Source organism: Podarcis filfolensis (genome assembly GCF_964270895.1).
Source record: "Podarcis filfolensis genome assembly, chromosome: 2".
Classification (NCBI taxonomy): Eukaryota; Metazoa; Chordata; class Lepidosauria; order Squamata; family Lacertidae; genus Podarcis; species Podarcis filfolensis.
In genome coordinates, this window is record NC_139605.1 from 100,618,453 (window position 1) to 100,634,624 (window position 16,172).

General features: G+C 44.4%; 1 protein-coding gene across 1 annotated transcript in view; it reads left to right on the forward strand.

Annotated features, from left to right (window-relative positions):
* The window catches only part of RGS9 (regulator of G protein signaling 9), a 66,657-nt gene extending 50,953 nt beyond the window's left edge, over positions 1-15,704 (forward strand). The window contains exons 17-19 of the mRNA XM_083598716.1: positions 5,383-5,500; positions 12,306-12,805; positions 14,754-15,704. Of these exons, the coding sequence (XP_083454842.1) occupies positions 5,383-5,500; positions 12,306-12,805; positions 14,754-14,910 (775 nt within the window). The 3' untranslated portion in view covers positions 14,911-15,704. The remainder of the gene's footprint in view (positions 1-5,382; positions 5,501-12,305; positions 12,806-14,753) is intronic.
* Positions 15,705-16,172: the final 468 nt, after the last annotated feature.

Sequence of the window (16,172 nt, forward strand, 5' to 3'; positions counted from 1 at the left end):
TTATCTTTTTGGGACCGTTTCCTCAAACCACCCTCCTCCTTTACTTCTTCAGATGGCAGAACAAGGTGACTCGTTTCCAGCAAGCTTTTGAAATATTCCAACTGCTTCTTTATGAAAACTGTCCCCCCCCACCTCCTCGCCCACTTTTGTTGCTGTTGCAGCAGGGCTTTATTTGTTCTTTGCATGCTGTTTCGCCGTGCGTGTTTTTAGTAAGCCACTTTCTGAATTGCAAGATTACAAGAAGTGCGAATTTCGAAAGGCAGCTGCGTTTCGGTGTTGTTGAGTTCAGAAAGCATGAATTAGGTAGATTCGCCTTTAAATGTGAACTGAATCAAAACTCTCTCACCCCCCCATCCCTACTGTAGAATGACATAGGGCTACATCAGGGGTCAGCAACCTTTTTCAGCCGTGGGCCGGTCCACCATCTCTCAGACTATGTGGGGGGGCCGAACTATATTTTTTTTTGGGGGGGGGGAAATGAACGAATTCCTATACCCCACAAATAACCCAGAGATGAATTTTAAATAAAAGCACACATTCTACTCATGTACAGTGGTACCTCGGGTTAAGAACTTAATTCGTTCCGGAGGTCCGTTCTTAACCTGAAACTGTTCTTAACCTGAGGGACCACTTTGGCTAATGGGGCCTCCCACTGCTGCCGCTCCACGATTTCTGTTCTCATCCTGAAGCAAAGTTCTTAACCCGAGGTACTATTTCTGGGTTAGCGGAGTCTGTAACCTGAAGCGTCTGTAACCCAAGGTACTACTGTAAAAAGCACCAGGCAGGCCCCCAAAGTAACCCAGAGATGCATTTTAAATAAAAGCACACATTCTACTCATGTAAAAACCCGCTGATTCCCTGATCATCCGTGGACTGGATTGAAAAGGCGATTGGGCCGCATCTGGCCATCAGGCCTTAGGTTGCCTACCCCTGGGCTACATCAAGTAGACACAGAAGGTAGCTGAAGCTGCCTTTTGCTATGAAAACCAACATAGAAATATATTACCCAATGAATAAGCGCTTCTCCTGCCTGCTGCTTCTCCCCACCCTTTTCCCTGGGCTGTCCCCACCTGGACTTCTTTCTAGTCTTCGGGCAAGTTGTGAGGAAAGTCAGCAATATTTGAGCCCCCTCCCTTGCTCTGTGGCTCTTTGGCAGCCACCATCCCTGTTCTAAGACACAGTTCTCACTTCCGTGTATATACACTCAAATGGAAACATGTGTTATATCCCTCTGTTAACAGCAGTTAGAATGGGCATTTTGGCTTCCCATAAATTAACAAAGGGTTCAGAGGACTAGATATCAATCTCATCCCCCTGCTTGATAACATTTGGATCTGCACTAAGAATGTGAGTCTTGGGTTCTCTCTCTTAGCAGGAGAGAGAGTTCAACGTTACCCTGTATAAGATTTGTCTAGACAGAGAATTGCCGTAGTTTAATCAAAACCAGATTCTAGGGAACCCAGATTAAGCATGTGTTTGAATACTCTGTGTATAATCTTTTGAGTGTTGTATTTTTTAGGACTGCTCCGCTTTTTATGTGGCAATTGTGTTTGTTGTGGCAAGGCCAGTGTTTCCTTCATTAAGTGCATAAAGGCTGTGCACACATGGTAGTTTAAAGTGGATTTGATGCATCTTATGTTGTCCACTCAGCATTGTCCTCATCCAAGCGTTTGCCAATGCATGGATCCTTTTGGATGTGGGGTGGGGATGCTCATACCTGGTCTGCTGGCATGCACAGGGGCCGGGAACGGAACCCTCAAGCAAAATGGTCATCATCTGTAGGCTTCCTTTGTGAGATAGAAGTATTCCCCCCCCCCAATTCACATAACAACCTTTTAATCCTGAATTGAGAAGTGGACAAGATATCTCATTCACAGCAGTAGCATGTTCTTGCCATATATGGTACACTCCTCCAAAGTAATCCTGTCAGATGGCTGTTGCGGTTGCTCGAGAGTAACCAGGCAGGACTCCAACCTGAGTTTTACAGGCTTTATTTTGGTGCAAACTATTTACAGTGAAGGCCCCCAAAGCTCATGTCTGGCTCAATCGCTAGCAGAATCCGGGAGTGGTCTTCTTTTGGACCTCCCCCAACATAAGAGTTTTGTTACCCCCAACCGTCTCCGCCCCTCTCTGCGCCTCAGACTACTGCGCAGGATGGGCGATGGCAAAGGCGTGTTTCCCTCCTGTCCAGCTTGCTCAGGAGCGGTGTTAAGGCTCCCACTAGCATCCTCTGGTCCTTGCACCTCTTCCCCCCTGGAGGTGGGGCTTTCCTCCTCCCCGGAAGAGGAACTGCTTCGCAAGATTTTTGGAGGCTCCCTGTAACACAAGTGCCCTTCTATTTCTCGCCTCTGAGCCAATGGCAGTTCCCTGACAAATCTCATTGACTTTAATTGAAATGTTGCCTCCCTGCCTTCCCCTCCCACCAATGGATGTGGCTCTCTTATTCTGGGACCACACTGTCATTTGGTGTGTGTGTGTGTGTGTGTGTGTCAGTGAGGTAGATGGAACTTAGTCTAGGTCTTTTATATATATATAGTTCCCAGTTACCAAAGTCTCACAAAGAGAATTTCATATGCCTGTTTCAGGGTGTTTGCAAATGCCACCTTCTATCTGCATTTTAACAAGGTGTAAAGGGAAAAGGTAAAGGACCCCTGGACAGTTAAGTCCAGTCATACTGGAACTCTGAAGTGTGTGCAGCCTGCAGCTCTCTAAAATACCTGGCTGCCACCAATGCGATTTTCAAACGCTGCTATGTTGCGCAGTTTTGCAAGTAGCGCTCGCAAATGTAGTCGTGTTTGCTGTGAAGTGCTTCTGAAAAGGCTTTGCACATAACCAGAAGGCTGCAGACAGCATTCAACTGCACTTTGGAATAATTTGCAGGTACAGAATGAAGTGGTGGCACAGAGCAGGTGTGTGTAAAGCTGAGAGAGTGATCTGCTACTCTTTCAGCCATGAATATATCTCTGAAAGCACTTGCAGGCTGAAAATCTAAGGAGAGATCTTGTTCCTCCCAAATGGAGTTTGGTTGCTAGCATTAATAACAGAAGCGCTTACTTTTTAAAATGTTTTGCTTAGGATTTAGGGAGCACGTATCTATAGAATCAGTAATTATATCTTAGGAAGGGGTTCGCATTGGGGGACAGGTCCTGAAAAGTACACACACATACACACAGAGAACAATTAGAGGTCACTATCTCAAGCTTGTTGACAGACCTATCCACCAAGGAATTCTAGGATATTTCTACTATGCTCCCTTGCTGGCTATCCTAGATAATTTTCAGATCTCTTGGAATTCTTTATAGTACTCTGAACCTTCCCCATCAGAGATCTCTACTCAAAAATGTGGGTGTTTATTGTTGTTGTTGTCATTTATTCAACATATATTTTGCCCTTTATCAGAAAATCCCAGGACAGTGTACAATATTAAAAACACATTACAAAACATCAGTGATAAAATGCATACAGGCAGCCAATAATCAAATAGTCATCTTAATAACAGTCCACTCCCTCACGCTTTCACTGGCCATAGATTATTTAATAGCCATAGGCCTGGGTAAAGAGAAATGTTTTTGCCTGGTGCCCAAAGACATGTAGTGATGGCGCCAGGCAAGCCTTTCTGGGGAGAGCATTCTGCAATCAGGAGCCACCACAGAAAAGGCCCGTTCTCTTGTTGCCACCCTTTGAACCTCTCTGGGATGGGGGACACAGAGAAGGGCCTCAGATGACAAGCACAGGGTCCAGGTTGGTTCATACAGGAAGAGGTGCTCCTTAAGGTGTTGAGGTCCTGAGCCGTGTAAGGCTTTATATGTGTCCTGGTTCCCACCCAAAAGTGATCTTTATTAAGACATGAGTAAAGCAGCGGCAGGAAATGAGCTTATGCAGTCATGAAGATCTCACAAAGCAAAGGATTGGTGGGGATGAGCCCAATCTAGAAGCTAGGGGACAGGGTTCACAAGTCCAGGGTTGGTAACAAGAAGTGCAAGGCTGCCCAGGAGCTAAGAAGTTGTCCCAACAAGTTTCCCACACCAAGCCATCAAGTTTTAAGGCAGACCTTCCTTCTCCAGAGTCACGGCCTTGTCCTGGGAGAAAGTATCGGACTCACCTCCCTATCTGAATCCTGCTCGGCCACCCCAAGCTCAGAGTCCTCCTGAGACTCTTGACAGTGCTCCTGTCTCAACATTAGAACCAGATGAGTTCAGAGGGAGGCTTCCATCTGTTGCTGCCTCCTCCTCCCATTCTTTCTCGTCTCTCTGCTCATCTTCCCCCAGAGTCTGCCATCCTGAGTCTGAGACCAGCGGCGCCAAAGGAGTAATGACGTCATGTTATTTGATGTAGGAAATCTTGCTCTCCCTTTGATGTGCACACATTTGCCACTGAAAGTGTGGAACATCGATGTAGGTGCAGCAAATATGCTACAGAAAGGGTGGAGCTACCTCTAACCCTGAGACAGGGATGGGGACCTTGCAGCGCTCCAGATGTTGTTGTGGACTCCCAACTCTCATCAGCCCATGCCAGCATGGCCAACGTTTAGGGCTGATGGGAGTTGGAGCCCGGCAACAGCCACATGTTCTTCATCCAGCCCTGAGATGAAAGGCAAGGACCTCTGACCTTTCCAGCATTTGCTGTCTCCCTTTCATAGAATCATAGAATTTCAGAGTTGGAAGAGGCCCCCAAGGGCCATCCAGTCGAGCCCCCTGCAATGCAGGAATCTCAGCTGAAGCATCCATGACAGATGGCCACCCAAACTGTCCTTAAAAACCTCCAAGGAAGGGAGAGTCCACAACCTCCCGAGGGAGACCGTTCCACCGTCAAACAACTCTCCCTGTCAGAAAGGTTTAGTCGGAATCTTCTTTCTTGTAACTTGAAGACATTGGTTCGAGTCCTACCCTCCAGAGCAGTTTGATTCAACCCCTGATTCATTCCCCCTGTCTGTATAGAAGAAGAAGAAGAGTTTGGATTTGATATCCCTCTTTATCACTACCCGAAGGAGTCTCAAAGCGGCTAACATTCTCCTTTCCCTTCCTCCCCCACAACAAACACTCTGTGAGGTGAGTGGGGCTGAGAGACTTCAGAGAAGTGTGACTAGCCCAAGGTCACCCAGCAGCTGCATGTGGAGGAGCGGAGACGCGAACCCAGTTCCCCAGATTACAAGAGTACCGCACTTAACCACTAAACCACACTGAGTTTATGGGATGTTATCCCAGGGCAATTCGTTTTGTAAACAGGCACTGATTAATCCATTGGCGCAGAGCTGGGTTTGATGTGGTTTCTCGACGCTCCTGTGTTTTTCTGCCTCCCCAGATGCCCTCAGATACGTCCGCCTTCCACTGTCGTACACAACGACCCTCCCCTTACTGTCTTCTCCTCTGTTTTCTTTTTTAGCTCTAATAATCCGTTTGCTCGCCGGCACCTCCGCTCCAGCCCCAGCCCCGTCATCTTGAGGCAACAGGAGGAAGAAGCCAAGGCGAAAGAAGCAGCGGCCAACGTGGACATCACCCAGGTTATGAGCAAGCTGGATCGTAGAAGCCAGCTCAAGCAGGAGCCCCCACCTGCTAAGTAGGGCTCAGATGTTGGTGAAAAGGCCAAGCGGAGGAGTCGTGAGGGTGTTGGCTGAATGTAGAGCTGCATTTCCTGTCTCCTCCCTGCAGGTGGCAGTGGTGCTTCGTCATTATACGAAACATTTTTCTGTGCTCTCCATCCCTCCTTTCCACACAGCATGTTGTTGCCATGGCGCCCAGAGTAGTGTCACTTCACAAGCCATCGCTGGTAGAATCGTTGAACGCAGATGGCAGAAGTTGCCATGTGAACCTCACAGTGACTTTCCTCATATCAAATGGGCTTGTGTGTGTGTGTGTTTTAAACAAGGCAAGGAAACAATGTTTTCTATAAACTGCCTGAAACATCCCTCCCGGTTCTAAATATTCGGAAATCGAGATACCATGGCAACTGGCTTCCCTCTTCTCCCGCTGCCTGCAAAGGATGGAGGGGAAGAGATGGCAAAAGTGTGCTGTGAGGCACAGGACAGAGCTTATTCTGGTTTCTGGGCGCTGTTGAGGAATCCTAAATAAGGGTGCATACTTAACACAGCTCAGGCACCCCTCACCTTGCCATACGAACAGTTCAGGCGGTTAAATATCAAACAAAGGGTAGATTATTCCCCCCCTTTCTTTTCAGGGCATGCTTGGGGATTAGGTATTCTGATCAGTATTTGTGGGTGCTAAGCACAGAACCAAGTGGCTGCAATTGGCCCATACGAATTAACAAGCAGTACGTACTGTGGTCTTGTGCATGTAAACATGCATTCCGGATTTCCAAAGCAACTTGAAGCAGCTGTCTGCTCAAATGCATATTCGTTTGAGCGGAATAGGAGTGTCAGTTGGCCGGGGTGCAACTTGGTCATAGAGAGGGGAAGTCCTTTATGGATTCAGAGCCTCCCTAACAGGGAGGGCCGTAGCTTGGGGGGTTGGAGCATCTACTCTGCATGTTGAAGGCCCCAAGTTAAGTCCCTAACATCTCTGGGTAGGGCTGGAGATATCCCCTGGAAAGCTGCTGTCCATCAGGGTAGAGAATACTGAACTGGATGGATCAATAGTATTGACTCAATATCAGGCAGCTTCCTATGCTCCTTAGGGTTCTTGTATTAAAAGGTAAGCTAACAAATGGAGAACATTCGTTTTCCTCCACCTAGCTCCAAGTCCCATTTGGTTTTATTTGCTGTGAAATTCCCCAAAGATGGGAACCTAATATCTTAGAGGCGTGCACATGGGGCTGCCATACTGTAAAGTAAGAAGACGGGTGCTTTTCGGAAGGAATCTTCCTAATATTCTTGCAGCACTCTACGGCGGTCTTCAGGCCTGTTCTGGCAAGCAGCTGGCCTGTGTTGACTCCGACAGCCAACCCCCTGGAACACAAGGCAAGCAATTTGTATGCATCTTGTTTGTGGAGGGAGGATCACATGACTGACGAGTGGTAGCCATGTTGACTACCCCTGCATTTGCTGAAAGTTTAAGAATTGAGATATGGTATTCTAGGCAAGAGGCTTTTTCTCTGCCGTAGTGTGGAAAGCCAGTTGACAGCCATAGGGATCTATCCCTGCTTGCTGCGTAGACTGAAAATAACATAGGTCAAAGCCATCGGAGTTGTACTGACTGGAAGTGTTGAATAAAATGTAGCCTCTCTTGTTTCCTTCGTGGGCATAGTCAGGAGGACTTAAATGCTTGCCTCCTCCCACCCTCTCAAAAAAAAAAAAAACCCTAATCCAAAAACAACGCCAATATCATTTTTTCCTTAAATGTTCAGTGCTTCATAAGTCTGGATCAAGAAGTGTTTAAAACATTCCGGAATCTTATGGGCATCTGGAATCGGGACTCCCTCCTACTCATCTCTTTTCCCATTAAGTTATTTCAGCTGTATGATTTATATCTCTTTATCATCTGCTCCATCTCTGGGCTTGCTTGCAGTTTCTCTCTCCTCTTTGTCACTGCATTTCATCATTTCCTGCAAAATGCACTCTGATAGTGGCAGACAGAACACCACAGTCAAAAAGGCTGCGAGAAAATACCCTCCCCCCCACCCCACAAAAATGCAATATTAAAAGCAGTGTAGGAGTGATAGCTTCTACCAGCTCAAGGAAGTGTAAAGGTAGCCAAGGGAAATAAATAAAAATGTTGTCCAGAAGCACCTTAGAGACCAACTAAGTTTGTTCTGGGTTTCTGAGCACAATTCAGAGTCTTGGTGCTGACCTTTAAAGCCGTAAACCGCCTCGGTCCAATATACCTGAAGGAGCGTCTCCACCCCCATCGTTCTGCCCGGACACTGAGGTCCAGCGCTGAGGGCCTTCTGACGGTTCCCTCACTGCGAGAAGCAAAGCTACAGGGAACCAGGCAGAGGGCCTTCTCGGTAGTGGCGCCCGCCCTGTGGAACGCCCTCCCATCAGATGTCAAAGAGATAAACAACTACCAGACTTTTAGAAGATATCTGAAGGCAGCCCTGTTTAGGGAAGCTTTTAATGTTTAATAGGTTTTTTAATATTCTGTTGGAAGCCGCCCAGAGTGGGGTATAAATAAATTATTATTATTATTATTATTATTATTATTATTATTATTATTATTATTATTATTATTATTTTCTGGTTATAACCATTTATATCGTAAGCAGAGTCCCATGAAGCACTCAAGTTTGAAAGTGCGACTATGGAGATTAGCTCATTAAAGGAAACCCCATACCTTGTCCTGCCTCTTTGTTTATCAAGGCCAACATGGAAACAACAGAATAGCCTGAAGCAAGAGCTTTCAAACTGTGTTTCAGGCAACCTTGAGGTTCCTTGGGGACTTCTTCAGTGGTAACTTCAGCAGTGGCAGCCAAAAAGTGCATGCCCATCAGTGTTGATGCCCCCCCCCCCCCGCAATGTACAGTGACAGAAGAAGAGCATTGGAAGCATTGTAGGTTACATTCTCCATTTACATGGTATGACTGTAAGGCCAAGGACATAGTGGGTGAGATTCAACTAAGTTGTGTGCATTGAATGACGTCCGCTCGCCCCTTCTCCCCATCTGCTCTGGAGGTTTGGTTGTGCACAAATACCCCATTTAGCACTACACTGAATTCCACCCAGTATGCCCTAAAAGGTACCCCAGAACCCTTTGTAATGAGTAGGTGGCCTTCAGTGTGGAAAGAGTTCAAGTTCACCAGTAGAAAGCTTGAAAACTGCTTAAGATACCACAGAGCTGTAAGCCTGTTTGTTGGCCTCTAAGCTTGTGCTGTCTTCCATCTTTCTTTCCTTGTAGCAAATATGTCAGTGCATGTATATGATGTCATTGCTTTTCATTTTCTGTTAAATGCCCAAGATGGAATGGGCTTCACATCTAGTTAAATATATTAAGAAGAGGGGGACTTCTAGTGGGATTTCAGAATACTGCTTTATTTTTCTCACTTTTCCTTTCTTTTATCTCCTCTGGTCAAATAAAACTAGAAAGCGAAACCATCACTGTGCTTGTCTGTCATGTCTTTTGCCTCTCTTCTGTGCGTCTTTCATTTGTTCATACTGTGTTGCCTCTGTCCCATTGGTTTGAATTGGTTTTCCTTTTCTAAAATACTGGTGAATAGTGCATACGTCGATCCTTAGTGCTTCAAGAGAGCTTGAAAAACCATTGTGTAAGACAATGTCAAATTAGGTAGGCTTCTACTTAATTTGTCAACATTAAGTCTTGCTACATGTCTTAATCATAAGGTACCATCTTCTAAAACTGCCTTCTACTGGCTGTGTTTGTAGCAATACCAGAGCCTAATAGTCTTCAGAAGCTCCTCATTTACATCCTTATCCTAACTATACACACCCCAGTCCTATACACCTGTACTTAGACGTACTTCTAAGTAAGTGGGCATAGGAATGCAGCTTTCATAAAGGGAAGCTGATTTCAACCTGGCCACTATTTGCTCCTCTATCCCACAGTCACATGGCAGGAAAAAGTGGTGGTGGGGAAACATCACAAAATTACTGGGAACACAATTATGCTACTGCAAAGCGTGTAGTGAATCTAGTGAAAAGAGTGAAGTTACACTTGGATCCATTCCCCAAGGGGTGACTGCCTAAAAGGCATCCCACCTCACGCGTGAAGGACAATTCCTGACAGTAGTTGCAATGTAAGCCCAGTATCTGTGCAAGATCACACCATTCTGTCTCTGCTTGATGGACTACTCCTATGTATTCTCCATTATATTTGGTTTAGGATTTGTGGATCACTTCTCTACAGCGTGTCTAATTCAACAAACAGAGAAATTAGATAGCCACAAAGTAGACTAGAAAACAACAAACACTTAAATAACCAAACCAAACCATTTTGAAAAGCAGAGCTGAGTTAGAAACCTTGTTGCACAGATTAAGTCTTAACCTGATGCCGAAATGAGACCCAAGAAGGCAATTATTTGATCTTTTGGTGGAGGGACTTCCAGAGACGATATGGCAATACTCAAAAAGGCAATCTCCCCATACATAGAGGGTTCTCGGAAGAAGACATTAATGGTCAGGCAGGCTCACGTAGTCTGAACTGTTGTTCAACATGATAATCAGCTATCAGTTAAACTTTGAACCTTCCCTTTTTTCATTTTAGAAAAATGACGACACAGAACTAAGCCACATTAGAGTTTGCACATGAGTTAGTTCTTTAAAATGCAAGGGCACCCACTGAAACAAATAGCCATGTTTGAATACTTTATTGTTTTTTAGGTTGCATCCAACTTAAATCATTGCATGTGCAGAACAACTCCCACAAGCACAACCAAACTCCGCTCTAGAGGGTGGGGGGGACGGGATCCAGAGCAGACTTAGGGGGAAAGCAGGGGGGCGGGAAATTCCTTTGCACTTGTGGGAGAATTTTGTGCATGCAATTATTTAGTTAGACAGAAATATAGGGTTGGCTCCATCACATTTTTATCGGTCCACAAGCCTTTCGTTACATATGGTACATGGCACAAAGTAAGTGAAACATGCAATTTTTATGAAGTTAAACAATCCAGGGCAAATGCCCTATAAAATATCAAGCCATTTTGCTAGAGGTTATTCGAGTGTCGCTGATGAATTCCTGGATCATCGTCCTTGCGTACCTGCCATCAAACATCACTTCCTTCCGGCTTGCACCAGTATGACTGGCACCATTTCGTTTATTGGTATATATCAAGGCCGTGTGTAAATTCATATTCCCCATATTTTCTCCCATCTGTCTTCATTTATTCATTCCACCAGCAACATATCTACATCAGCAGCTTTGGCTTTGTCATTCAACTCCGAATGTACTTCACCTGATCACTGAGAAAAGAAGAGAGAAAAAATGTTTCTCTTACCCTACTTTTGAAAAAAAATTAAGAACTTGGTAAGAGATGGGAAGGGGAAGTTGACATTCAAAGTGAGATTCCTTCTTCCCTGGACCATGTTTTTTAAGTAGAATACCAGAATTTATTACAGTGTGTCAAAGCTTTAATTAAACATCTTTGCTTGAATTGGATAGGTATTACAGTGGTACCTCAGGTTACATACGCTTCAGGTTACAGACTCCGCTAACCCAGAAATAGTGCTTCAGGTTAAGAACTTTGCTTCAGGATGAGAACAGAAATCGTGCTCCGGCGGCGTGGCAGCAGCAGGAGGCCCCATTAGCTAAAGTGGTGCTTCAGGTTAAGAACAGTTTCAGGTTAAGTACAGGCCTCCGGAATGAATTAAGTACTTAACCTGAGGTACCACTGTATTTTCTTCCCCCCCTTTTAATGCACTAACTTTTTTCCATGTTTAGTAGCAACTTTTATTGGTTATTGGGTGCCATCTTTACTTTGTACATTGCTTTGCACATAACTGCATTGAAAGGCAACTTTGGCACTATTCAGACCATCACTTTCGTCTATCTTCGTGATGTTCCTTTTCACATTTTATGTGATCGTGGTGGAATCTAGTGAAAGTTTTAACACTCATTTCCATGTGAATTGTTTGCAACCCTGCCAACTCGGAGAATCACAGGAGTTTTGCACTGACAAAATCTGGAGCATTGTAACAGCAAACTCTACTGCCATTTAACATTTAGCATGACATGCAGGTATATTGATCAAGAAGCCATAGTTCCATAACACAAGATACTGCGATGTAAAGGGAATGTTAGAACTTGGGACAGAACTAAAGCAATAAGCCCCACATCTGATTGAAGATCTGAAATCTTCAGTGGGTGGGGACTGCAGGATAGAATGGAGGGTGGGGAACAGCAATAAGAAGATCAATCGAATTATGTGCATCCTTCAGATGAAGCAAGATGGTTGGCTGGATTAGCTAATGTTTCAAAGAATTAAATCGCTGTGGTTTAAACCACAACCCATAGGGTGAGCTCCCGTTACTCGGTCCCTGCTCCTGCCAACCTAGCAGTTCAAAAGCACGTCAAACTACAAGCAGATAAATAGGTACTGCTCTGGCGGGAAGGTAAACAGTGTTTCCGTGCGCTGCTCTGGTTTGCCAGAACGGGCTTAGTCATGCTGGCCACATGACCTGGAGCCTGTACGCCGGCTCCCTCGGCCAATAAAGCGAGATGAGCGCCGCAACCCCAGAGTCGGCCACAGCTGGACCTAATGGTCAGGGGTCCCTTTACTTTTACCTAACTAGCTAAAGGTGAGGTGGGAAAGAGATCCAAATCAGGACCAGCTCCATGGTTTTGTGGGCCTTCAGGTAAAGAGGTGGGAGCATGAGAATGGCTCGCAGATGCAACATGACCATGCTTCCTAGGAATTCCACTCTGCTTCCTGTGCTATAAATGTTTTCCTTTTCTTCCATGCAGTTGTGCCAATTCACTGCTCCTGTTCCCCATCTGGCCATTTACAGTGGTACCTCTGACTCTCCATCGACGTCCAATGCTTTCTCTTCCTCCTGCCGTGTGCCTAGCGATCGTCCTCTCCGGTGCCCTGGGCACATTACTCTACCAAACAGTGCTAGCTCCTCCTCTGTTAAGGTAGCTCCAGACAACACCTCTGTCACGGGCAGGAACTGGGATGGGCCTAGCTCTAACTCCGCCCCTTCCTTCATGGAAAGCACTGAGATCGCCATGGATTCTGAGCTGGAGCCCTGCCGCAGCTCCCAGTACCCTATGAGCTCTAAGACCAAGCTGCTGCCCAAGCCCCAGATGTCCTCATCCCTCGGCAGGTTCCTCAAACTGGGGTGCTTGAACTCTCCAATGTTTGCAACATTCTCACCCAAGTGCCCTGGAGTGACTCATGGGAAAGTGCAACCCCTCGATGGTCTGAACCCACAACTGCAACAGAGGTCCAAAAAGGTGTCCAAGTGAGTATCCCTCTGAGTTATTCCATCGTGCTTTGCTTTGAGAGCTGCTATAAGGGGAGATAAGGATTCGGGAGAACTCTGATTTTGTATGCATCTTAATGAGAAAATACCTAATTTGCCGTTGTTATCTAACCAATACAGTGGTACCTTGGTTTGCATATGTCTTGGTTTGCATACGTTTTGGATTATAAACACGTCAAACCTGGAAGTGTATGCCCCGGTTTGCAACCTTTTTTTTTTATTACAACCTATTTTGGGGGGATTACGAACATATTTTTTTGGGAGGCCCCATTGGTGAAAGCGCGCCTTGGGTTACAACCTGTTTTGGTTTACAAACGGACCTCCGGAACGGATTATGGTTGTAAACCACGGTACCACTGTACATGAATGGAAATGTCTCTGAACTGTGGTGGTTCAGTTCTCCAACCAATGTGTACTAAAATACATCCATTAGGTGAAAGTGTGCATAAAAATGCATCTCCTGGTGAAAATAACATGGAGAAATGCATTGCTATGTTAGGGAAAATTGCTTGCAAAAATGTGTATATTAGTCAAAACTGCATGCAAAAATGTTTTGCCCCCAAATATATTTTCTTAAATTTCCACAAATCTCACATAAAATCCCAATACATAATATTTTTTTCTTTTGTTTTATAGAAATCCCATCCCATTTTTGTTGGTGTTTTTCCCCCACCTCTATGCTGCACCCTATCTTCCCTCTCTCGTATCATAATCATAGTACAATGATTTCTGTTGCTCATAGTTCAAATCCTGCTCACGAATTCACCATATTATAACATTTCTTTATAAATAGTCTGAAAAAGACTTCTGTTCTTCAATGAAGCAGTCATTGTTAAGTTCCCTTATTTTAGCTGTTAACATTGCTGATTCAGCATAGTCCATCACCTTGCTTATCCATTCTTCTTTGATGGGAACTTCCTCATCTTTCCATTTCTGTGCATAAAGAATCCTAGCTCTTATAGTTACATACATAAAAAAAAACTTGACCATCATTTTTGGAACTACAAAAAATGTTTTTATTGGGGGAAAATTTGCACTAAAATACTGATGGGTTTTCATGAGGATTTTTTTTTTAATCAAATATGTCTGCAGAAATGTGGAGAACTGAATTTAAGATTGGAAAAATGAGAAACTCAAATTAACAGATTCATCCATCTCTAGATGGACATCCCCCCTTGTGTGTCTTTTGGAAGAAGCCACCTCTGGTTTAGCCATAAGTTCTGAACTGTGAGAGCATTTCCATTTTAAAAAAAAAACTTACACCTTAGGAATTAGCAGCCTAGTAATCCAGTTGTTATTAATTTATTGTGATTGGGAGCCACTTTGTAGATTTCACTGTAGAACTGAAAGGTGGGGTACACACATTTTAATAAAATAAATAAATCCATCCACTTCTTAATTCCAAATACATCAGCCAGCCACATCTGTGAGGCAGGTGCCTCTAGACTCAGAATGCAAAGCTTTGCCTCCAACCATATACCGTATTTTTCGCTCTATAAGACGCACCAGACCATAAGACGCGCCTACTTTTTGGAGGAGGAAAACAAGAAAAAAAAAATTCTGAATCTCAGAAGCCAGAACAGCAAGAGGGATCGCTGCGCAGTGAAAGCAGCAATCCCTCTTGCTGTTCTGGCTTCTGGGATAGCTGCGCAGCCTGCATTCGCTCCATAAGATGCAGACACATTTCCCCTTACTTTTTAGGAGGAAAAAAGTGAGTCTTATAGAGCAAAAAATACAGTACCCTCTGGTTGGCCCAGAAACAATTTGAGGCAACCATAGTAATGGGGAACTGATTGGCAGATGTGCTGGAAGATCCCCTGTTTTGATGCTATCACAATAAGCAAAAGTCCAGGCCAAACAGCTTGCTCTTGGACTGTCTGCCTGGCAGATGCCCACACTGTGACGAGTTTTTCGTTTTGCATCCCAGCTTCTTCCAGATAAAAATGGAAATACCTCTGGAGAGCAAGGTCTACCCAATAGATTCGGAGGAGGAGGAAGAGGGCAGCCACTGGGCTTGCAAGGATTCTGCAAATGAAGTTATCTGCCCATGGGAGAATCTGATAGAAGATGGAAAAGCTGGATAAAAAGAAGCCTTTGACGCTATTTGGATATTTTTAAATGGCTAATTTTTTATCCTGCTCCTGAATTAGCAGGTATTATTTCCTACAGTTCAATTGATTTCATAATGCTGTTAAAAGGAGTGCAATGGAATAAAGAATGAGAATAATCCACATGGATTGCAAAGCAAGAAGCCAGATACATATTTATTTCAAAATTCAGAAATTTAAGGTTGGCCTTTATTTTTTGGCAGTTCAGTGCCATCACTTCCTGGTTTCTTTTATGTAACTCTTAACTACATCAAGTGTATTTTGGAAACTCTCCTGCTTTGTTAGCCTTTCAGAACTATTGCAGTTGTATTTATTATGCCTGTGCCCTGCTCTTCCTTTGGAAGGTCAGATTTACGTATATCTCCTACAGATCTCCTAACCAGGTACTGATTAGGTTGACATCTGCTTGGCTTCAACAATGCTATAGCATCAGGTACTCTTTAGGCCTGATATCTAACTCTGAGTTAGACTCAAATCTTGGAGCAGAAAATATATGTTTGATACAACATCATTTTCATTTATCAGATAAATATGACATTTTTTCGTTGAACTTTAATTGCCCTTCACAAAATCCTTTGCAAACATCTGTGAAGGGAAGATTGATATTTCCTTATCAGGAAGTTCTACTGCAATTCATGTAGCTAAATTGACACATATTTTTCTTCTTTTTTGTTGTTTCATATCGAATGTTATTTGCTAAATCCACATGACTCTTGGTGATGATGAAGGTTGCCTTCTGATAAACGGCTTGTAGCTTCTGAGTGAAATCAGACTCAGGTTCTGGACAATCCTACGTCTGGGTAATTATAAAGCTGATGAAATATTGGTAGCAGGGTCCTGCCTTTTTATGTTGCTCCAGCCTTGCAACATAGTCCATATTTCAGCGAAGCCAAAGACTTGACACGACTAATTGGAAGTCCGTTGTCTGTTCTTACTTAGAGCAGTGTTCCCCAACCTTGGGTCTCCAGCTGTTTTTGGACTACAACTCCCATCATCCCTTGCTAACAAGACCAGTGGTCAGGAATGATGGGAATTGCAGTCCAAAAACAGCTGGAGACCCAAGGTTGGGGAACACTGCCTTAGAGAACAGAGAACTTTCAACTGCAATGTTATTCATCCTTTTTATCTTGTTGCATTCTCAACAGTTTTGTAAAGGTAAGTCACCATCGCTCCTGTTTTATATATAAATAACAGCTGAAGGGATTGACTTTGTCTGTAGCCAAACAGACAGACACAGG